At 44.6% G+C, this 23,378-nt stretch overlaps 2 protein-coding genes across 5 annotated transcripts; one reads left to right on the top strand and one right to left on the bottom strand.

Moving 5' to 3' along the window:
• Window positions 1–2,994: 2,994 nt before the first annotated feature.
• On the bottom strand, window positions 2,995–11,367 carry PARK7 (Parkinsonism associated deglycase). 4 transcript variants are annotated; one of them, NM_204585.1, is given in 7 exon segments: window positions 2,995–3,423; window positions 4,251–4,337; window positions 5,950–6,019; window positions 6,506–6,565; window positions 7,168–7,269; window positions 7,932–8,038; window positions 11,243–11,367. In NM_204585.1, coding segments are annotated over 6 exon segments (570 nt in total). In that variant the 5' UTR covers window positions 8,022–8,038; window positions 11,243–11,367; the 3' UTR covers window positions 2,995–3,262.
• Window positions 10,676–15,106, top strand: TNFRSF9 (TNF receptor superfamily member 9). The gene is made up of 7 exons (XM_015297003.4): window positions 10,676–10,802; window positions 10,877–10,993; window positions 11,729–11,866; window positions 12,505–12,571; window positions 12,654–12,790; window positions 13,025–13,159; window positions 13,768–15,106. Exons 1-7 carry the CDS (start codon window positions 10,712–10,714, stop codon window positions 13,890–13,892), a joined length of 810 nt encoding a protein of 269 aa, XP_015152489.1. The 5' UTR covers window positions 10,676–10,711; the 3' UTR covers window positions 13,893–15,106.
• The last annotated feature ends 8,272 nt before the right edge of the window (window positions 15,107–23,378 follow it).

The raw sequence follows: 23,378 nt of genomic DNA on the forward strand, positions 1-23,378 counted from the left end.
TGTTGGGCATTCCTGCAGAAAAATGCCCCCACTCACATTCCCTCACCTTCAGTCTAGCTCAATATTTTGTTTGCTCCATAGCTTGTTTCCCCAATAGCCTATATTCATTTAAAACGTATGGTAAGTTTTCTGTTTCTCATAGTTCTTTGGCACTAAATCTAGCACACAAAATTTAATTATACTCATTAATATTTGCTAAATACCATTGCAGAGATTTCTGGCTGCTGAGCTTGTGATTAGCATTTGTATAAACTGAGCGAGGTGTTACCACCACCCATCCTGCATTGTAATTCAGGCTTTGCATAATAACTGCCTAAATGCCTATTTTCATCCACACAGCTCATTACTTCTTCTGAATCATATATGGAAGCCACACCTGTGATTGCTCATAGACTGTTGCTCTATTATTTATATATTGGCATGCACCTTGATCCTAGTTGTGGTTAATTTTGAGAAAGGTGTTAGGTATTCCATATTTTAAGTGGTATGCCACTGAAACATGGTAATCATTACTGCTATTCATTTTCTTACAAAGTGATTCAGAAGAAGAGATTCTTCCCTGTTTAAAACCTACAACTTCTTTCTGAAGATCACTCAGCATTATGGCTGTCATCCACGGAGTGTCAGCATCTTAAAGCCACAAAGAAAAAAAGTGTGCAAATGTACTGCTGTGAAATGTCAGAGAAGAAAAAGATGCCAAATGATCCCACTGTCGTCACCCTGAATCTATTCACAGATACACAAAGAGCCACCAGGATAAAACACTTTGAAGCCATCAACGCACAAAACCTTTGTATCGCACTTACAATCATCAGGTCTGACCTACACCCCCCCCTCAAGAAATGATCTACATAGTTTATTTTATAATATCAATGAGTTTCTTATTCTCACAGCAACCTGAAGGGAAGGGCCAGCACTACTGAGCATTCTTTCAGAAAACAACAGGAACATACACCAAAACTACATACTGAACAGTCTTTATGCCTTAAGACCAGGGAAATTCCCAGTTCCAGAGAAGGGCACACCAGTTTGTGCCACATTGAGTCCAACTATCACATTGCATAGCAAGGTGTGAGCGAGACACTAGCGATAAGCAGGTTACTTGTTGCAGTCCCTGCTTGTCATTTACTGGATGTTGAGCAAGGTCCAGAGGAAACCCAGGGCTCCAACCATATTAGGTCGCACATGGTGACTTCATTTGTCATCTGTCACATTGACAAGTTACTCAAGAAAAGTTTCCCTGCATCCTGCTTGAGCTCTTGTCTTTAGAGCTTAAGCGATCTGAATGGGCATTGTGCTGTTATGATGCAGAATCTGCATCACTTCAGTGCACCAGCAGGCATGTGGCACCAAAGAAGCCTCTAACACCTCTGAGTGGAGCTAAGCATACACCCTGACAGATGTTGTTGCTCATTAGATTAAAACAGCCTGAACTGCTACTGCTCAGGCTGGGGTAGGGTCTCACAGATTGTCTCATCATGTTTAAAAAGAAATCAAACAAACAAAACAAATAATACACATTGAATTGCAGTGCTCATTTCATTAAAAGCCACAGGGACAGACAAGCTTGTCCAAGACCTACTCTTTTAAAAATGGGTGGTAGTGAAGCGAGTCCGTGAATTCTGGCTTTATACAGCAGCTGATGGGGGACCTGCATGGGGCTGCTAAGCTGAAGGGAAAGCCTGAAAGAAGGATGAGCTATTTAGCTCTTAGCCTCAAGTTAAATGACTTAACGCTACAGTTTTGTTAAAAAGTCTAAACACGTGTTTTCAGGGGTGAGGAGAAGGAGGTGATTTTCTGCTACAGGTTTCATTCATCACCTGACACCCTATGCTGGATGTGCAATCCACAGAAGTATTGTCCAAGCATAGTCCCACCCTTAGGAATAACCATGGACCCCAGTCAACCTTTTGACTGGAAGGCCACACTGATGTCTGCAGCCCAGTCCTAGCATTAGATAAGAAAAGGTGTTAGTTTTCACACAACAGTTAGCTCAAGATTGCTCAGCCCCAGGCTGCTAATAGACCAGCCTGCTCCAGACACAGTGTATCTCTCAGGCCACACCAATCATCTATGTTTAATCAGACCAACTTGATTAAAAGCAATCCCTGTGTAAGGCAGGCTGCTGCTGCACACTCCAGAGCAGCACAGTGAGGAAAGAAAGCTGCTATTTCTTAAAAAGCCCACAGCCAGGGACACAGCAGAGGAAGTCAGGGATATGCAGGCCCAAAAGAGAGTGAGCTCATGCTGCCCTGGTCTTCTCCCATCACAGCACTGACACCAAGCTCCTTGGCAGTGCCCTTCACCACACCCACTTTTCTCTAGATGATTTCCTACCCTCTCTCCACAATCAAAAGAAAAGGTTTTTTGTAAAGCACAGCGGAAGAGCAAGCAAGTAACGTGCTAGAAGTGACAAGAGAGGCCAGCACAAGAGGCACATCTGCTGCTGCCAATTTTCTTACAGGCAGCAGCTCCCCATCTAAGATATTTCCTGTTAAAAATGCAAATGATGGTGCTGTGCTCACCAGAAATCAGATTCATTACTGTTTGAGGCAGTTTGCTTCCTGCCTGCTGCTCACTATCTCACCAGCTGGTGACTTCACTGCAAGAGGACTTTCTCCAAATAACATTAAAGAAATAACAATACAGGAGAAAGTGGGAGTCTGAACTGCATACAAGTGGAAGTAAGCAATGACTTCCTAGCAGAGCTCATAACTCAGTTATAGTGGTTTTAGAACAATCTTCCCCAAAATAACTCACTGAAATATAATGGTACAGGGAAACCAACAAGCCTAACAACCTCAAAAATACACCTCTTCTGGGCACAGTCATTCAGAAACTCCTAAATTCTAGAACCTGTAAGCAGTCTCTTCAGAAATTAAAGCACTTCCAACCAAGCTACACAGCAACAAAAGTCCTTATGACCAAGCATAGAGCCAGCAAAGATTTCATAGGTCTGGGATGGGAGAAAACGCACAAAGAAACAACACACAGTCAAGGTTGCTTTGTTTTTATTTAATCAGCAAACATTCGTCCATGCGACTTTGAAATGCCAAGAGCTAAGATTATTTAGATGCTAATGATGATGAAGTTTTTTGCTAACAGGATTTTCTTCCAGGGATAAAGACTGGTAAGATGTCCTAATCTAGGTGAGTACAGCTGCTAATTTCATCCACAGCTACACTGTGCATCTTTCAGTTATTCTGCAAAGCACAAGACTCTCCACCTGAAATTGTTCTACTCCATGTCCCACCACAGCATTTCAGTCTTTCAATATTAGTGGTGCCTTCACTTGTTCAGCCACTTCCTTCCCCATCAGTGCTTCAACAATGGCCAACCCAAACTCAAAGCTGGTACCAGGGCCACGGCTGGTGAGGATGTTCCCATCTTTCTCCACACGGCTCTCGGAGTAGCAGTAGTGAGCTTAGGGGTGACACAACAATAAGAGGGTCAGTCTCCAGTACAGTGCCACAGAGCACAGACCTGCCTGCTCACAGGCTATGGCACCTGAGGAGCAGCAGGCTCCACCAACAGCATCACATTCTAGAGTACATACCTCATTCACTCACATGGGCCAAGCCCACTCTGGACTCTGTATCCCTGCCCCTGCATAACCAAGCAAATCATCACTGCCTACAGTCCTCAGAGAGGAAAAGGCCCTGCAGGGAGTTCTGCCAGCATGGCATGGCATATAAGTGCACCTATCTACAAGCTTATCAAGAAGTCATCTGTTCGCATCTTTCTTTTCTCTAAACGCATGCAGAGGACACCATAGGAATCCTACCACCTCCTCCCCCCTCCAGACCTGTTGATGTTCATATATCTGAATAGTGTTTCACCAGCACCTTACTTCGGTATGAGAAAGACAGCCAGGCCTGCTGGCTGTTCACAACACCAAAACACTGGGAAAGCAAAAAAGGTGCAGCTAGGGTTTGCCGCTGTGGCCACTGAGACAAAGAACCAAAATGACAAGAGGTGATAAGGCAAAAAAAAAAGCTTCCAGTGTGACAGCAGCAGCAGCATTGTTTCCCTGAAGATGAGAATGTAAATGTAGCCTTATATTTCCAAGTTAAACTGACTTGGGAGACAGTATATTCAGTTGAATTTTGATTATGTATGTGAAAGCACTAAGGAAACTCAGAGATACAGAATGAGATGCAAATGCTATTTGCTTTTCTTTAAATGAAGAGTTAGGATAAAATATTTTCTGAGAAGAGTTTAGAAATAAATTTATAAAATTAATTACATACCTCCATTCATCATTTTATCTTTGGCCAAAGGATGCGTTGTGACTTTGCTTCCAAATCCTATCCCATGTGCCAGAAGGGCAGTGGGACCTGTAAGAACACACAGTTACATCTGTGAGAAACTTATCTGCTACAAACACTTAAGAACACACACACAGCCCTCAGGTGCTCAAATCTCACTGCCTTGGTAAGTATTAAAAGATAAAATTTCATTTGAAAAGGCTTTTGTGTTGGAATCACACACCAAGCAGCATTTTGGACAGGTGATGGGTTAACAGCTAACTTTTCAGTTTTAATATTCTTTCTCTTTCTCTTTTCATCACTTCCTCCTTTGCCTGAATTGAGGAAGGAGCTTGTGTAAAGTTGTCTTAGGTCACCCAAGAAAAAAAATCCTGATGGGAATTCCAAAAGAAACTGAATGAAGGATTTGCCTGATTCAAGTGTCATTTCTGCATATCTGATTGACTTCCGAAAATGAAGTAACAAGGAAATAACTTTCTTTGTGTTCAGCTGGAGAAGCTCTGAAAAGCATTACAACTAAAATAAATGAATCGTCCTGAATATAAGCAAAGGCCTTCACTAGGCTACTAAGAATAATTACAGCTGTTCTGCAACAGATATGGGTAGGGAAGGGAAACACTACCAGTTCAGAACTGTTCACAAATTTGTATGCATAATGCTCAACTGAAGAATGAAAGCAAAATAAGAAGTAACCATGCACCAGACAAAATATGAACACATACTGCAACTACACACTATTAGAGCAGCTCTTACACAGTTATTATCACTCCCTCATTCTCCTCAACATGCACCTAGATCACTCTCTCTGTTCAGTTGGGAGTATTAGCAATTAATCATCTTGTTTTTTTCTTATACACAAATCTCATAAAGAAATGAACTAGACATCTAGCTGTGCAGAACATGTAAGCAGACAACACTCTCCGCAGAGTAATTCCATATTTTAGTACTACCCCACAGAAGGTGAGCCTGTAACACTATATTTACAGCCACCCTGCTGAAGCTAAAGGGCAGAAGAGGAGTCATGAGACAAATTTATAGTAAGGATGTTCTGCCAGCACTATGTCTTCACATAGAAAATAAGTAGATATTTAAAAAAAAAAGCAAAAAAACAAACAAACAAAAAAACCACACAAACTCTAAACTAAAAACCTAGCTAACACTGTAACACAATGGAAAGATCATCAATGACAACAGAGCAGCAAAGTCCCAGACCACAGCAAGTGAAGACTTGCTCAAAGGCAGCAGCTGTACACACAGAAAAAAAAAGAAGTTACTTATCTTCAGAAGGCCTCAGCTACACAGGGAACTCCAGAGAGATACCCTGTCCTCCACGGCCAACCCTTAAATGAGGGCTGGAAGGGGTGGATCCTGGCTCCACTCCTTCCATCGCTCACTAGATTGCATGCACCTGAGCTCCCTGGGGCTGGCCCTGCCTTCCCACCAGGTGCTCCATCACTGCTTCAGCCCGTGACAGCATTTCCACTACACCTAGCAAATGAGTTTTCACTTTTTAAGACACTAACCCAACTGACTGGAAAATTCAAATGTTGATGGTTTTGTCTGTAGTGCAAATTCCTGTAATTAAGTTACAGGAATACAGATTTCTAAGCCAGGATAACTGCCTGCCTGTCCTTTCAAAATACCCAAGTATTTATCAAAGGAAAATGTGTTACTAACCCACCTGCGCATATAGCAGCAATCAGGCCTTTTCTGCTTTCCTGATCCTTCAAAATGTCTTTAACAGCAGCAGACTGTAAAAGATAAAAAAAAGTCATTGCTTTGAGTTGATTATTTGGGTTTATCTTAGGAAGCACAGTTGAAGCATTTTGTACTGGAAATTCACAAACAAGATCTACAAAGAAAAACAGCTTGACAACATTCCATCCTGCCTCAGGACAGAGAGAGCAATGTGGGTTTAGCCTGCATCAGTGTTCATGGAATTAAATCTTAATTTGCAACCGTTTCATCTTCATATGATGATGAAGAAAGACCCTAACACAATATTGAGCAGCCTTCCATTTTTACGCAGCTTAACCAGGTAGTCAAATACAAGAACTTGCATCCCTCCTCTGCGTTCCCAAGAAAGCTTAATACTATTAACAATTACTTACCTCTTAATGATTCACTCAGAATAGAATTTTCAGTTATTTAACTGAACTTCCATTATTACTATGAGAGTGCAGACCATCTACTACACACGAGAAAGCTTCTGAATTTTTGTGATCCCAGGGCTTTACCTCTGACAAGTTCTGAGCTCCAAGGTTACCTCCAGGCAGGACAATGACATCGTAAGGTCCCTAAACAAACAAACAAACAGATAAAGCTTTGTTGAACAGAGGGTAGCGTATCTGTCACATTGTCTAAGGGACAGTACAGCTGAGTGAATTGAGAATCAAAGGGATCCTTCACTGAGAAACCTTTTCTTCCACTGAATGACACTTGAAAAGCAAATAATTGGAAATAATTATGGAAAAAATATTTCCAGGAACAGTCTATAAAGTCTGTTTCAGAACAAACTTCTAAGTCCAGTGACTTCAAAAGCTTTCACAAGCAAATGGTAGCTCTTGCATTGTGAAGACAAGTGTTTTTGCTGAACCCACTACAGCTTTCCATCGGAAGCTTTTTTTTGCTGTGTCCAATCACGGTATTTTGGTGGGCTCAATGACATATGAAATAAAGCTTTATGTCTGACATTGTGTAAAACCAAATCTGATCTTGGCCTGCTGTGAAGCAGGACAAGACTGAAGGGACCACAGCACTACAAGATGTGCAGTTCTGCGAGTCACTATGGCACAGTGAACATAACATGCAACACATTTCTAAAGGCCTTAAGAATTCAGTTTTGAAACTCACAGGAAGGCCATACTGATCATTGTATCAGTTCAAGGTGATGACTAACCTCTTTTCTGGCATCCTCTAGACTGGCATCAGGACAAATGAGGACATCTCGGCTACACTGCACCGGTTCTTTTCCAGTTAGGCCTGCAACAGTCACCTTGATCTAACAGAAGAAGACACCTATCATTACAATTCAAGAATTAAAAACATTTGAAATGCTTGTGTGTACATATATATATATGTATATATTATAGCACTCAAAAAGGAGGACTTCAACGAAATCACGAGAGCACTAGAGAAAGGTAATTTTTATTTTAGTCATTTCTCTCAATGTTCAGTTATTGTATTTATTTAAAACTTTATTTTCATACCTAATCAGACAATAATATTGCATACAACTACTGATGCAAAAGTAACAAACAGCATGAGGAATGCCACCAGGCAGAGTTCAAGATAGTAACAGAATTTTAAAAGCTCAAGGAGAGCTATGTAGCTATGTATGAAGCAGTTCAGAACCCTACAAAACAAATGAAGCCCCCCTATTGCTCTGCATGGCAGCAGACATGTTTCAAGTATGTCTTACCCTACCAAACATCTGCTCTAGTTTACTTTAGGCTCACATTTTAAACACTTCCTAAGGACAAATGTCATTCATCCTTATTTGGTGCGTAACACAACTATTGGCTAACAAGTAAGAAGGCTCAGGTGAACATCTGCATCATGCATCAGAGTACACTCCGAACTCGAATGTGAGGCACAGATTTTGATGTTACCAAGCAATCATGAAAAAAAAGAACAAAAACTTTTCATCATCTACATACTCACCCCAGCTCTTCTCATAACATCAGTGGGGATGACAGTTTCCATTTCCTCTGCCCCTTTCGCCAGAATCACCAACGCTCTTTTCGAGGCCATATCTGAAGGGATCGCAACTGGGAGAGAAGTTTGTGAGCAGAGTGACATTAGAAGGCAGATCCCCGTATGTAAAGTCTTCCTAACAGTAAAAAGTAATTTGCACTTCTACATTATCTTTCATTTAAGCCATCTCAAGATAGTTCACTAGCTAAACTGACATTTACAGCAATCCTACTTAAGAGCTTTTTTACAAAGCATACGCTGCGACGTGATTAACACATTTGTGCAGTGGGAAGTACAGCACATGAAACAACTTGGCCTCATCACGACTTGACATGACTTCAGTCTGTCAGAGAAGGGCTCAGGGTGGGTGGCTGGGCTGCGTGCAGTTTGCCCTCACTCATACCCAGACTACCAACTCCTACCCAGGTCAGCATTTATAAAAAGAGCTTCTGTGAGCTTTGACCTCACATCTGGTATTTGGTTTCCACACAGTGCACTTTGCTAAGTTTCCTGTGACTTAATAGTGACTCGACCGGTGCCCCTGCAAACCCTCAGCCATAGATTTTCTGAGTACTCTGTAACTGAGTGGCGGAGAAGCGTGCACACGTGTGATGGGGGAGCAGACCACAGAATTCAGAAAATGGAACAAACTGAACAAACTCGGCTTAAGAATTTTTTTTTAGCTACTAAGTTCACACCGGGGTGAACGACCAAATTTCCATCTGAAGGTTACGTAACAACAACACGTAAAAATCCACATTAACTTATGCTGGTCTGACAGAAGTCTTTGAATGCATCCACGATGTGAGAGGAGGCATTTCACAGCTCTGTTACCCTATGAGGCAGATCTTTTCCCCCGTGGGAATTCCCATTCACAGATGCAGAGTACCCAGAGGCTCTTTGCAAAACAACATCCACACTCGGTTGTCTCCACCAAAGAAAACCATCACCTCCCTCTGCCTCAGCTGCTGTGCTTCCAGTTGGCATCTCTTAGAAAGCCGTTATTTGCAGGGCGCGCCAAGCAGAACGCCGTGCAGCGTGCAAACCTGGCTGGTTCCGAGCGCCACCGACAGACGCACGGCCTGCAGAGCAGGTGCCCCGTGTCACGGTGTGAGCCGCGTCTGCAGCACAGCCTGCAGATATTCCACAACAGCTCTTATGGAAGGCGTACGTTTATTCCGCCTGAATTTTCCTATGGATTTGGGCAGCCACGCCGCAGTTTCTCCACTCGTTTCACGGCACGCACCGCTCCCCCAGGGCTGGCACGGCGCAGAGGCCGGCAGCTCAGCCCGCCTCGATGAAAGGTCACATCTTTACGCGCTTATTTTAGGACACGGCACCATCTCGGCCGGAATCGGGCGATCTTTAAGGCCCCATCCAACCGCAGCCATCCTACGGACGGACGCGGCGAATCCGAGGACAAACCAACCCGGCCGTAGCGCGGACAGAACGCAGCACCACGGCAGCAAACCGGGACCGGGCAGCGAGGGGCCGGGCCTTCCCGCCGGGCTTGCAGCCGAGCGGAGCCGAACCAGCGGCCTCGGGGCCCCCCCGCACTCCCCGGGGTTGGGACTCCCCCGGCAGTATCTCGCGGCCCCCCGCAGCCCCACGAGGCCCCACACAGCCCCACACGCAGCCCCACACACGGGCCCACGCCGGCGGCCCCCGCCTCACCTCACACCGCCGCACAGCCCCGCCCCGATTGGCCCCAGCAGCGCCCCGGGCTGGGCGGGCCCGTGAGAAGCGCCGTGCGCAGCTGCTGGAGCCGCGCAGGAGTGCTGTGGACGCGAAGTGTGCTGGTAAGGGGAGCGATGCGGGCCTGCGGGACAGCGCTGTGCGCGGCCGGGGGTGCTGCCGGCGTTCACCCGCCGGGCCGATATCTGTCGATTTATCACTTAAATAATTCACGCGTGTTTTGAGGAAACGCTCCGATTCGTCTCTGTGGCACCGTGACAAAACGGCGCTGTGCTTCGTGACGGGCGGCCTCGGCGCTATCGGTGCCGCCCCCCGTCCCTGCCGCTCGGCTCGGCTCCTGGCTGAGGCACGAGATGCGCCCCGTTTGTCGCAGCACGAACCGAAGCGCCGCGGCTCCCACACCCGCCCCGCCGGTATAGCTTTCCAGCAACGCCCGCCCCACGCCCAACCCCTCAGAGCCCCGGCGGCCCGCACCGCTCGCGCCCTCGCCGACGGACGGCACGTGACGATGATGCGGTCGGGGATTGGCTGCAGGGAGCCGCAGGGGGCGGGGCCTCACCTGCGCTTAGCGTCCAGAGGGCTCCGAAAGATCACGTCGCTATAGCGACGCCTCGCGCCCATCGCGGCGCCGCGCTTTGTCCCGTGCGTAGGGGGGCGCTCCCGCCCACAGCCGCGTTTCTTTCCATACACCGCGGGGGGGGGGCTCAGCGATGCATCCCCTCCCCCCTCGGCGGCCGCTCGCAGCCGGTCACCCGGCACCACGCGGGACGGCACCGGACCGGACCCTCGCACCCTCCGCGGGGATTCCTCGACGCTCAGCGGGAAGCCCCAGGGGGGAGCGGCGGGCTCTGCCCGGCAGCGCTGAGGTGGCGGTCCCCGCGGGCGCTGCCCGGCAGGACGGGGGTCTCGCCGCAGCCCGGAAAGCCCCGCCGGGCCGGGGTTTCCCCGCCGCCCCCGGGCTGACGCAGCCGTGCCGCTGGGGGCGGCTGTAAGGGCCGCTGCCCGCCGCCACACGCGCACTCGGGAGCGCCGCGCCGCCGCGCATCGACTCCATGGGAGCGGCCACCCCGCTGCTGCTGTTGGCGCTGGCGCTGAGCCCGGGGCTCGCGGCCGCCGTTCCGTGCGCCACCATCTGCCCCGCGGGTGAGCGCCGGGCCGGGCCGGGCTGCGGGCGTCGGCGGCGCTCCTCTACAGCCACCGTCTCTCTCGGCCTGCAGGTACCTTCCTGGCCGGCGCGGGCTGCGGGCGGGGAGCGAACTGCCAGCAGTGCCCGTCCGACACCTTCTCCAACGCGGTGGGAGCCAGAAGCTGCAACCTGTGCCGCAAGTGCGAAGGTACCGGGGCGCGGGGGGCTGCCTGGATTAACAGCCGCGGTTCGGCTCGTTGTTACCACTCGTGGGGTGCTGCTGGACGGCGGATGGGTGTGAGCCAGCAGTGCCCGTGCAGCCCAGAAAGACGACCGTGCCCTGTGCTGCACCGCACCCACAGAGCGAAGGGGAGATCCACACCTCTGCTCTGCGCTCGGGGCCTCACCTGCAGCGCTGTGTCAGACGAGCGGTCTGCAGTACAGGAGAGACACTGACCTGCAAGGAGAACGTCCACAGCAGGGTCACAGAAATGCTCTGAGGGATGGAACAACTCCGTGCGAGGACAGGATGAGAGCTGGGCTGCGCAGCTGGAGAAGGCTGCGGGGAGATCTGAGGGCAGCCTGTCTGTATCTAAAGGAGCTATAAGAAAGAAGGGGACAGTGCCTTTAGCAGGGTCTGCTGTGACAGGACAAGGGGAAATGGTCTCAAACTAAAAGAGATGGGATGTAAGGAAGAAGCTTTTTAAAGTAAGGGTGGTGAGGCACAGGCTGGGCACAGGTGGTGGAGCTGTGGGTGTCTCTGTTCACTGCAGGGGGTTGGACCAGGTGACCTTTAAGGGTCCCTTATCACTCCAGCGATTCTAGGACTTCTCGCTGAACTGACCAGCTTAATTTCTGTGAGAGCAAAGGACCTGGACCTTTGCTGCACCAGGCTTTGCGTGCTTGAGGCATGTGTAGCATCACACTCGTTTCCTCCTTCTAGGAAGATTCACATACTTAAAGGTGTGTTCACCAATCAGCGACGCTGAGTGCACGTGCAAGGAGGGATATCGCTGCAGTGACGTCAGCTGCTCCCGCTGCGACAGAAGCTGTGGTCTGGGCAAGGAGAAAACTGGGAGCGGTACGATCTCCCTTCACCACCTTTTGTGCAGTGCAGAAAGAATTGCAGCAAGGATCGCCTGATCTGCTGAACCTGTGCTTCAATTGGTTCCATTTGCATGACAGCTCTTTTGTCAGTGCCATGTAGGAAACTGTACCTGAGTATTGTGCTGGTACAAAGCTCACGTAGCTCACAGGAATGGGCACAGGGAAACATGTGCCTTGTACTCCGCTACTTGATGGGAGCTTATGAACAGGAGGGAGACCAACATTTTCTGTGGTCCAATAATGACAGGACTAGGGGAAACAGTTTTAAACTAAAAGAGAGGAGACTTACATTAAATATTAGGAGAAAGTTCTTTACTTGGAGGTTGGTGAGGCCCTGGAACTGCTGCCCAGAGAAGTGTGGGTGCCCCATCCCTGGAGCTGCCCAAGGAGAGGTAGGACGGGGCGCTGAGCAGCCTGAGCTGGTGAGGGTCAGCCAGCCTACAGCTGGGGATGGAGGGACTGTAAGAAACCTTTTAGCTCAACCATACTGTAATTCTATGACTGTGTACTTGGAACAACTTATAACTATTGTATGACTGTAGATAATACCGTACAAACAGTTATGAATAACATTTCATGGGTACTTTTAAATACCCTCCTTGTCTGTTGCAGGTTGCCAGGCTTGCCGCTATGGAACTTTTAATGATCAGCCTGATGGCTCCTGTAAAAACTGGACAGTGTAAGTAACAAAACTAAATGCTATAACTTGACTGGATTTCTTTTCTATTACTTTTCTTTTTCTTTCTTTAAATGTCTTTCAGGTGTTCTGAAAACCAGGTTCTGGAGCCTGGAACTGCAACAAAAGATGTGGTTTGCAAACCCAGTTCAGATAATCCCACTTTAGCTACCACTTTACCTACCACCTCTCCTGCAATTCCATTTCCTATCGCTGTGCCAGGTGAGTCGTTTTACAACACTGCTTTTAGAGCTGAAGAATCAGGACTAACTTTGAAAGATGGTATTGTTCATTCACTTACCACTTGAAGTAGCAGTCCTTTCTCATACCCATTTCCAGTTCTGCAGACTAATCTAGAAGCAGTCTTATTGAGACAGGGACAAGAAAGCTGGCTCATTTACGTGCGGTAGAATTCTGTTCTGTGGCACTTCTTGAAGGATGTTGTTTGCTTCCTAGGGAAGAACCTCCAGATGGACATTATCAGAATTTCTCTTGCTGTAGCGGGACTGTTGTGCGTAGCATTTCTGCTGCCTTTGTGCATATGCCTCAGCGTCTGGCAGAAAAAGAAACTACATGCTGTCTTCAAGAAAAGTAAGATAGATACACTCCTCGATCCCATTTTTGTTTTTCAAACTAGGCAGAAACCAGGAGTTCATTTTTAAGTATCTTCTTAAAGTATCTTTAAAAGGCAGTTACAGATGATGATTTATTTTTTTTCCCCTCTGGAAGTCAGAAATAATCACCTGGTTCAGCCAACCCTGCTCAAGCAGGGGGGTACCCAGAGCAGGTTGCCCAGAACCACTTTTGAAGATCTCTGCAACGTCCCTGGGCAACCTGTGCCAGTGCTCTTTTCATCTTGAACTCCTCAAAGAAATGCACCAGAAGTTTAGGCATAATGTGCTTAGCTGTCTAAGCCAAGGGTTTAAGTGAGTATTAATTGACTTTGAGTAATTTTTCATTTACCTTTAATGAGTATTCCTTGTCTTGGATACTAACAGCCCCTGCTGAATTAGGGAAAACAAACTTTGAGAAATTCTCTCTTAGAAAACCATGATGTAGAGGAATAATTCCAAAGCAGATTATTGGATCAACTGGAAGATGTTTTTCTCGCTGCCTTCCTTCAGTTGTGACTGAGGAAGGGTGAAATAGGGTGGCTGAATAAAAACAACAGGAAGTGAACATCTGCTCTCTTTCTTCAGTGCAGACTACGCCTGAGCAATCAATCCAGGAGGAGACCTGCAGCTGCCGCTTCCCTGAGGAAGAACAAGGCGAAGATCAGGATTGTGGCAAATCCACAGAATTCAGAGATCTTTTGGAGAATTAAGAGTTGGACTGTCCAGGTCAACCATATTTGTTTTCTCTTAGAACACAACTTTATAATTTGTGGATTTCACAGTGCTACGTAGTCCATCCTCTAAGGAAAAAGCACATCTTTTCTAGTTTGTTGACTTGTCTAGGCCTGGGAATCGTATTTCTAAGCAGGAGTAGTACTACTGTGCTTAAAACAAATAACAGAAGGGCAGTACAGCATTCTGGCTGCTCTTATAAATGGTGCCTGAGCCATAACTTATACGCAGCCTGAAAGCATTCGTCCCTAAAATGGAGTTTTGTAGCATGTAGGAGAGCCATGTGTGCCACTCATGGTCTCTGCATTACTCTTACCAGCTGTCCTCCTGAGTCTGGTGCTGCAGCTCCTCTCAAAGCACAGCTCAAACCCAACAGTGTTGGGTTTCTTCTGCAAATACAGATCTCATCTCATTTCAGACTTTCAGTTGCCAGCAGCTGTGGAAACATATCTGGCCTGACCACCACACAGCTTATGTCAGAGACAGGAAAATGTAAAAAAAAATCTAGAGCTGCAAAGTTTTTTTTTTTTTTTTTTTTTTTTTTTTAATAACAGCTTTTACCTGCTGCTGTATTACAGAGATTGCCTTAATAGAAGCAGTGGAAACACTGAGAAAAGCTGTGGTTGACTTGGTCTTAAGAAGGGGTGTTACTGCACACTTAGACTGCAACACCTCAGTCCTACGTCATGCAGCTTTCATCTTTTCAGTGATGTAAATGTGTGTTGCAGATGTGGTATGTGTAGAACATGATACATTTCTGGTACTATTTCTGTACCTCTGAGGTTGGAAAGATTTTAACATCAGACAGTATATCTGTCTTTTTGATCAAGTGCTGTTACTTTGGTCTGAAAGAGAAAAGAAAATGCTAGCAATGACAGCATTTTTAACCTTTTTCAGAACCAAATATCTTATTTCTTCAGTAAATGTTATTCAAAAATAGAATTAAAACCTATCAACGGGTCAGGTAAAGGGTGATTTACTCCTTTATGTAATTTCAGCTTTGAAAGAAAGAATACCAGTGTCTGAAGAATGACAGCCTATGTTTCTATGCAGCACAGAAATTAAGATAGGTTTTTTTACGTAGTATTTTCGATAAACTCGCTGTTTTGTAACTTCTTATGTATATGAGACAATAACTACAGAAACCTGAATTCCAAAGTTAAGTATATGTAAATAAATAATTTGTTTTGAATCCATAGAGTTCTTTTTTTCTTACAAATAAAGTAAAATTCACAAACTTAAGGAGAGGGGAAGGAATAGGAAAACTCACCAGTATTTATAGATCAAGAGCAATCTTTGCAGCAGTGGAAGATATCTTAGAATAGGATAAAATAGTTCTTGTGATGAGCTTATAATTCACAGAAAGGATGAGAATTAATGTACACACACTGTAAACTCAACATGCCTTATGTTTTCTCCTAGGAAAGAAAGATAGCAGTTAGACTTCTGTATTTTGCTACTGCATTTTGCATATCAATTTGCAAATTTCATTACATCCTCTAAAAGCAGTTTTCTTCTAATAAAGTTCTCACTGAAAATAATTACGTATTCAGTAATTAAGAAGGACTAGTGAGAAGTGCCTAGGGCTGAACATGACAGTTGATTCTGATTAGAGGAGTCCACCTTTCTGGACCAAAACATCAGGTCCATATCTGAAGTGATATCATGGAGACACTTCTGCCTCTGGAAACACTGCAGGACTAAGTTATGAAAATTCATCTTTTCTTCTGCTATACAAAACAGTTCCAGAGCCAAATATCAACATAAACAAGACAGTCATTGCTTACCCAACAGCCTTAATTTGAAACTTAATTCCTATTTATTCACATCCTATAACTTACAAGTCTCCTGACTTGGCAAAACATTACCACTCAAAACTTGGCTCTTCGGGATCATCTTTGCAGTTACAGTGCTTCTGACTACTCTAAAAAGCTCCAGTTTGTACCTCTTTTTGATAGCTCACGTGCATTTTGGCTGCACACGTAGCTTTTTCTTGAAAATATCTGAATAAACTTATCAGTTCTTGCTGAAAAAGATGCAGTCAGTCCGAACGCTCTAAGCTGTAACTTAGGGAGTTGTCTGTTCTGTTGTCTGCTTTCTGTGACTATTTCTTTTCTCAACAGTCTTTTTAATTTATTGTGTAGTGAGCAAAAAGGAGCTGGGAATTCCATGACGATTTTTGAGCAGCCCCATTTGGCTGAAAATGAGGTAACGTGCCACGCCAGATGTAAGCATTTCACATTTCCATTTGTTTTTCTTGGATGTCAGGAAGTGTTCTTCTAGCCAGACTGCATGTGGAGGCCCTGGTGATGTCAGACCAGAATTCTAAAGGCATGGAAAAAGGAGACAGGTCCTCTTGAAAGATAAGTTTAAGCAGGGAATCCTGCTGCTTTTTTATTGCTTGCAGAACCAGTACCATTTCCTGGCACAGTTCCTGGCATCACTACTTAACACCCTGGTTGTCAGATATCTTGACTTCATAATTCCCTGTAAGAGTTGCATGGCTAAGGAAAGCAAAAGGTTTGCTGTCCCTCACCCCCTCTATTCCACAGACAGGTAAACAACACCAAGGCACACCTGTGTGTTTTTATGCCTGATACATCTGGGGAGAGACTCTGAACTGTAACAGGTCCTCTTAACCACACAAACGTAGTATCACTTTAAAACGCATATTATGAGTTCCTATTTTCAGTCTTTCATCAGGTCTTTTATACCTTGCCCTGGCAACAAGCATCTCTTCCTCACCATAAGGTCTACCTCCTTCCACTTCAATTTGCCATCCTTCAATTGCACATCTACTTCCAATGGGAAAAACAAGACTTACTGTTTAGTGAGTACAGACAGCATAAAAACTCCCAGAAAATCCCTTTATGTCTGGCATGGTGTCATGCTCAAGATTCCAAACAGAATCAATGCTATCTGAATCATACAAGACAGGATGCTCTCTTGTATAGTGCATTCCCTAAATGAAGTTCTTCACTACTTTACTAAAAATAAAGCTAGCATGTAGTCATCTTTGACTAATTGTGTATCATTCTTCATAAGAAGTGGTCCACTCTGAGACGTGACACATAGAAATGACTATTGAACAATTAACTTGCAGCCCACCCCTTGCAGTTTAAGCAGGTCATAAGAAGTGGAGATAATTTTCACTTAAATACACAAAGTTGTCTTGTCTCAATGAGCATTACCTCCTACTTTCTCTCTCAGAAGCACCCTGATACAGTGCCTTCTGCAGAACCTGTCACAGCAGTGCTCTGTCCCTCAGGACATTTGTGGGGATGTTTTTGTTTTGTTAGCTGTGTATCACAAACAGAGCATCCTTCTATCCCTGGAGCTGCCATGGACAAGGCTGCTGGATGCTGTCACTGCCCTCACTGTAAATAAGAGCTTCTAACACAGTCGACAAGTAAAATGGAAATTCCTTCTAACCTCAATCTGGCAAGAGTTAGTTATGATATCACCTACTATGTTTCCATTCACCTTCTATCTCCGGGATGCCTGCCAGTTAAAGCAACAGATCTAACTGCAATACTGCAGAAAACGATTTTGTTTTAGTGGAAAGGAATACCAGCTCAAAATCCACTGAAACCAGTGCAAGTATCTCCTGTTTGCATTAGGAAAATAAATCAGTTATTATCTGATGAACCAAGTGCAAAACTCCACACAAACACACCTACATCAACTTAAGGATTATTTAGTGTAACTTCAGCCTGTTAAAGCTTCTCTCGGTTTACATAATCTAAACCGAAACAACCCCTTTCAAAACTGCAATGAAATCTCAAGCAACCCATTTAAGTCAGTCTGAAACCCAACCTTAGGTTATGGTTATGCTAGCTCGCTCTCCTGCACACAAGCATTTCAACACGCTTAGAACAAAGCTACTGCAGAAAAAGGTGGATAGAGGTGAAAGAGGCTGCATTTATCTACAATGCACATCTTAAATTCCTTCTAATATTTACAGCACTGAAATTTTGATTTTATCTATTTAGAACTATAAACCATTTAATCTGAAGGAGAATGCTACACTGCCTGTAAGCAGACAAAAAAAAAAAAGTACTGCACTACTTTCACTCAGTATAGAGACTTTGTAGGCATTTTAAAACAACTCTGAAAGAGTAGAACAGAATTCTACTCATGAATTATACATCAGGGTCTAAACCAGAGCTTAATTAAGCATCTAAAGGATAATATTTTTCTCAAACTAGAATGGAAAACAGAGTGAAAAGGTACATGAGAGTAATGATGGGCAAAACCAATTTACTCCAAAAGAGCTGCAGCATTGCAGTTCAGCACCACAGATGTCTCATCGAGCTAGAATTGCATCAGAAAGCCAGAGATTGATTTATTTATTATGATTCACACTGGCACTGATATAGCCAGCCATAATAATGGATCTTTGTCACAGTACACCTCAATAAATACATTACCTTATACCAGTGCAGTTGTAAACCACAGAAGATGCTTGCTGGTTCACTCAAAACACAGATTTCAGTTTTAATAAGAAGAAAGGAAGCCAATCTCTTCCTCAACTGGGGAGCTGAAGGATTTAGAAATCTGAGCAGGACTGCACTCAAGAAGCCCTCAGACAGAGAAGTAACCTCCTGTCATCACCCCTCAGGAACTCCCTGCACTCACCAACAGCACAGGCTGTGACCACACCGCTCATGCGGATGAGGCTGGAACATACGTTAAATATGCCTCAGAATCAAGGAACAGGTAAGGGGTCACTGTGCTGAGGCAGCATGAATTACACTACCCTACATAACAGATAACACTTGTAGCAGGAATTACCTGAAAAACTGGAATCCATCTCTCAAAGAGAAGCTCCTGTGTGGTTGACTGCCAAGGAACGGGCATTCGTTTGCACAATAACCTTGAAAGAACTGCTTTAAACCCCAAGTTGCTCGGTGAGACCTATGCCAACTTTCCCCTTGTTAAATACACGTATTTGTCCTCAGATGTGAATCACCGAGTCTGCAGAGATTCCATTTAATTAACAAAAAAAAATTAAGGATTAAAGGGATTATGCAATTGAAAAGTGAAAAAAAGGCAGTTTGTATGAGACATTCATTTACTGCCTACGCTAAGCAGGACAGAAAAATGCCAACAATTAGGAGACCTCCTTCATCAGCCAGTAGCTCTTGGCCAAGCACTGATCTGATGCTGCCTGAAATTTGTATTCCAATATCAGCTGCAGGAGAGAGAAAAGCTGCAGTACTTTGCAAAAAATGTGTTTGATCAGTGAGTTTGATCCTAAGCCTCCAATAAAAACATCGTTGTGTACAGCACATGAGGAAACCCAAACAGAGAAATAAAGAAAAGCAGGACAGCTGTGATGAAATTGCTGTTCTGTCCCCACGTCAGGTTCCAGCCCCCATCCAGATAATTTGATGATTGCTGCTCAGACAATGGATCAGTGCACTATCTTCAGAGACCTCTAAACGTCAACTCAAACCCGGGGGCTCCAGGCCTGTTCAGAAGGTTTCTCAGCGCCATCTCCTGGGGCAGCAATTTCATTATCGCTGCTTTTACATTCAGGAAGGGACAAACCCATAAGTTTATTTAGCTCAGTTTAGAAAACCAAACAGGCAAATGTACTCACCTATCCCCAGCAGTTCTCTCCCCTTACAGTTCTCACACCAGGAAGTTACTGGTGCACTGCATCTAGGATCAGAACCAACCTGAACTACACTGCATTGCTGGAAAGCCTCCCAAAATTCAGTTACTACAACATGTCCCAAAACACTTCCCGAGGAAGCCCAACCTGGATTATGCTACGGGGCTGCAGTGGCAGCAGTGCTGCAGAAGTAAACATACATCCCAAAAGAACACAAGCCAAGCCCTCCATCTGGTCTGAAAAAGGAGTGTCAGTATGGGCAGTCATTGACCTGCAGCCTTGTCCTACATCTTGGGCAGAGTGCTGACCAGACAGAGAGAAAGGCTGAGAGTTCCACTCTGTAGAAAGGCTCCTTATGCTGCCTGTTCTCACCACTTGTTTTAAAAATGATCTGTAATTGCATGGTCAGTTCCATTACATCTTTTGTGGAACAAGCCTTATTTCAGGCTCTGGTCTCCGTTCCTGTTTGTGGCTGCATTATCCAGAACCCAATTCCCACAGGACACTCACGTGCTGTATTTCCAAGCTCCAGTCACGCCAGACTTATTTTCCTTCATGTCAAACAGCCCGAAGCTTCAGTGTGCTCATTCTGTAGTACTGAGAGGACAAGGGAGTTAAGGACCAGTTTGTCAAGGCTGACTTGGAGAATACACCCAGAGTACAGAGTGCCAGCCCAGCAGGGGAGGAAAAAAGAAAGAAAAAAATTTTTTTTTTTTTTCCTAAAGTGGTGGAAACTATACTAGGAAAGAAGCGATGTTTTAGCAGCTGTGATCTTCTACCAGACCAAGTTTTAGACCACTTGCCAATTCCACAGAGAAACCGACTATCTCCAGAAAGGTCTACAGGCCTCCCATCTTCATTTACTGCAAAGGCATGCAGTTATGCACACATACTCACTTCTGCAAACCCTTCAGCCCATCACAGAGCAAGAAAACACCCAGGTCAGAACCTCTGAGATCTTAAAAAAAAAAAAAAAAAAAACCTTGGAATTTCAGAAGATGGAAGCACTGCTGTGCACACCCAGTACCCACGCAGCTGTTCATACATGCACGTTCACACTGCGTGTGCTGCATCAGTTTGCACACAGTGGACAAAAGGAACATCTCTAAGAAAGGAAGCTGGCCACACGTGGCCAAAGCATGGTTATTTTATAATCATGTATTTGAATTATTATTATTATTATTATAATTACCACTGAATAATTACCACAATGAGAAATAAACTCCTCAGTGGTCATGAGGACAAAAATCTGCTAAAACCCTGGGCAGGCTGATCTGGTGGGGGGCAACCAGCCCGCGGCAGGGGTTGGAACTGGGTGTGCTTTAAGATCCCCTCCAACCCAACCATTCCACAGTTCTATGATCCTTAAGATCCCTCCCAACCCAAGCCACGCCATGATTTTATGATAATTTTTTATCTGCTATTACAATTTCAATATAAAAATACTGCATGCCTATCTTCATACGCACTAAATGCAAGCCAGAAAATTGCACCAGGAGTTACATATCCCAGCAGCAGCTCCTCACACATACACTACAGCTAAGCCACAAGTTGTCTCCTCTGAAGTTCCTCCTTTTACCACCTGCCACACTACTTGATCAGTATAACGTAGCTTGTGCTTACTTAGGTGACAGATCTTTTGCATTACTGATCAGATTTCAGTCTCACCGCTTCACTCAGAAGGTGGACAGCTGGCAGTTTTTCCCTTTTTTTTCTCCCTTACTTTATAGGCAATTCATTTTTTGTGAGTCATCACTTAGAATTAAGAGTAGTTGTTTCTTCTGATAATCTGGGACAATTCCTTTATGCTAGGTTAATCTGTACTTACTATTCTGAGTGTGTTCAGTAGCGGATTCCCACTCCTGCTGCTCTGTTACATTAAATCAAAACAAGTGAAAGTCAATTAACAGAAACAACAACTAACAAAAAGGTTTTGCACAAAATAACAGCTTTGATAAAATTTCATAAAGTTCTCCAAAGATCATTCCTTCATTCCTTTAAATGCAATTCCCATCCCCTTCCTTCACCCATGGATTCAGGGCTTTGTACCTTGATTTGGGATGAGCTGTTTCTTCTCTTTCATAATGACGTGGGCTCTGTCCCTCGGGAAAATGCCTTTGACATTTTGGTAGGGGAAAGAACGCTTAAGTGACAACTTCAAATCTGAGTAAAGGCAATAAGCTGTGGGCAAGCTGCCCAACTTCTACATGACGCACTTCATGACTGCTCTAAGAGGCTGAGTCTTCCTCGTGAGAAGACAAAGGACAGAAGCTGCTTGTGAAGAATGCTTCATTAGCTTTCCTTGGAGGATGCTCAGAGCGAATATTGATAATGCCATTGTCATTGATAGTTCACTGAAGGAGAAGCACTTGTACAGAGCATCCAGCACCAACTGTGAGATCACGCATCAGATCAAACCTAATTACTGTCTGCAGCTTTGGAACAAAGAGTTACATGACTCAGATGAAGGGAGAGAATTCCTCTCTACTTACTTCTCTCGTAGGAAAGCAAAGGGAGAGAGGCACACAGCACATATTAGGATAATTCTGTAGGGGAATTCTTTTGCCACATTCACTGACTTCAGCAAAGTCCACCAAAACAGGGTTTATAGTTACAGAACGTATGCTACAGGTGTAAGAAGTCAATACTGTACCTATCTGCACACAAAGGACAGTAGAGAAGTTTAACTTAGAAAGGACCACTAAGGTCCTCTTCCACCCCACTGCCTTTGTACTCACAGCAGAGCATTTGAAATTCTATGGTGATGCTGATTTTAAAACTGTTCTAGGGAGCCACATAATTTACAATATAAAAATGAATCTTCAAGAGGAAACGCTAACAAAGAAAGTAGAAAAGTTCATTCCTGTGCAACTTAGAATTGTCACAAATAAAAATGGAAAGCACAACAGTAGCAGTAGTTAGATTTCATAGCAGTGTGAAGAGGATTTGAAAGCACAGATGTTTGATATAAGAGGTGAGGAAGGATGGAAGGAAATTAATGAACTGCTATTACGAGCCTGAACAGAATTTTTTTCATTTTATGAAAATCATCACGAAGTTTCTTTTCATTTTGAGGTTTCTGGACAGGTAGGATGCTTCATAAGGGACGGCAGTGAGGGACCGGTGCAGTGAGTTCTTCCTCTGATAGAAAAAATGAAACTCTGAGCAGAGAAGGCAAAATATGCCAGATGGAAGGAAAGAGACCAACCTTATGAGACTGTGCATTACATATGGCAGCCACTACATTTACTTCAAAGGCAAAATGCAAACTGGAGCAGCTATTTGGTACGCACAGAATAAAGAAGTTACTTTCAAATGAAGGAAGCAGAAGATGAAGCGGAATGGAGACTCCCAGTGCAGGGAGGGACCCGAGTTTAATATCAGGCAAGGTAGTTTATACGTATCAACTAAGTTTCCACATAGAAGCTCTGCTTTCTCTGCCAAGATGAGTCTCCAGGGCTACACTGGACAAAGTCATCTCAAACAAAATGAAAAGCTTCAAGAAAGAAAGAAGCCCCTTCCACTAACATCCCCTGTGTGAATTAACTAGATGTTCTAACTCCCCTTCTCTTTTGCTTCATCTGGCAAAAGAACCCCAAACACAGTGCATCCATCCATTTCACAACAGAGAAAAAAGAGTGTATTTCATATCAGATGCTTTGCGTCAAGCCTGCCAAGGCTCATAAATCTTATTGCCCTGGTCATTTCAACCCACGTCCGACCCTTTTGTTAACTCATGATTTATAACTGGAAGTTACTTTTCTTTATGCCAGATTTATAAACTTTACTGTGCTTGGTTTGATATAATATCCATTTCGTACACCAAGCTATAAGACAGTAAATT

Source organism: Gallus gallus, chromosome 21, assembly GCF_016699485.2.
Source record: "Gallus gallus isolate bGalGal1 chromosome 21, bGalGal1.mat.broiler.GRCg7b, whole genome shotgun sequence".
NCBI lineage: Eukaryota > Metazoa > Chordata > Aves > Galliformes > Phasianidae > Gallus > Gallus gallus.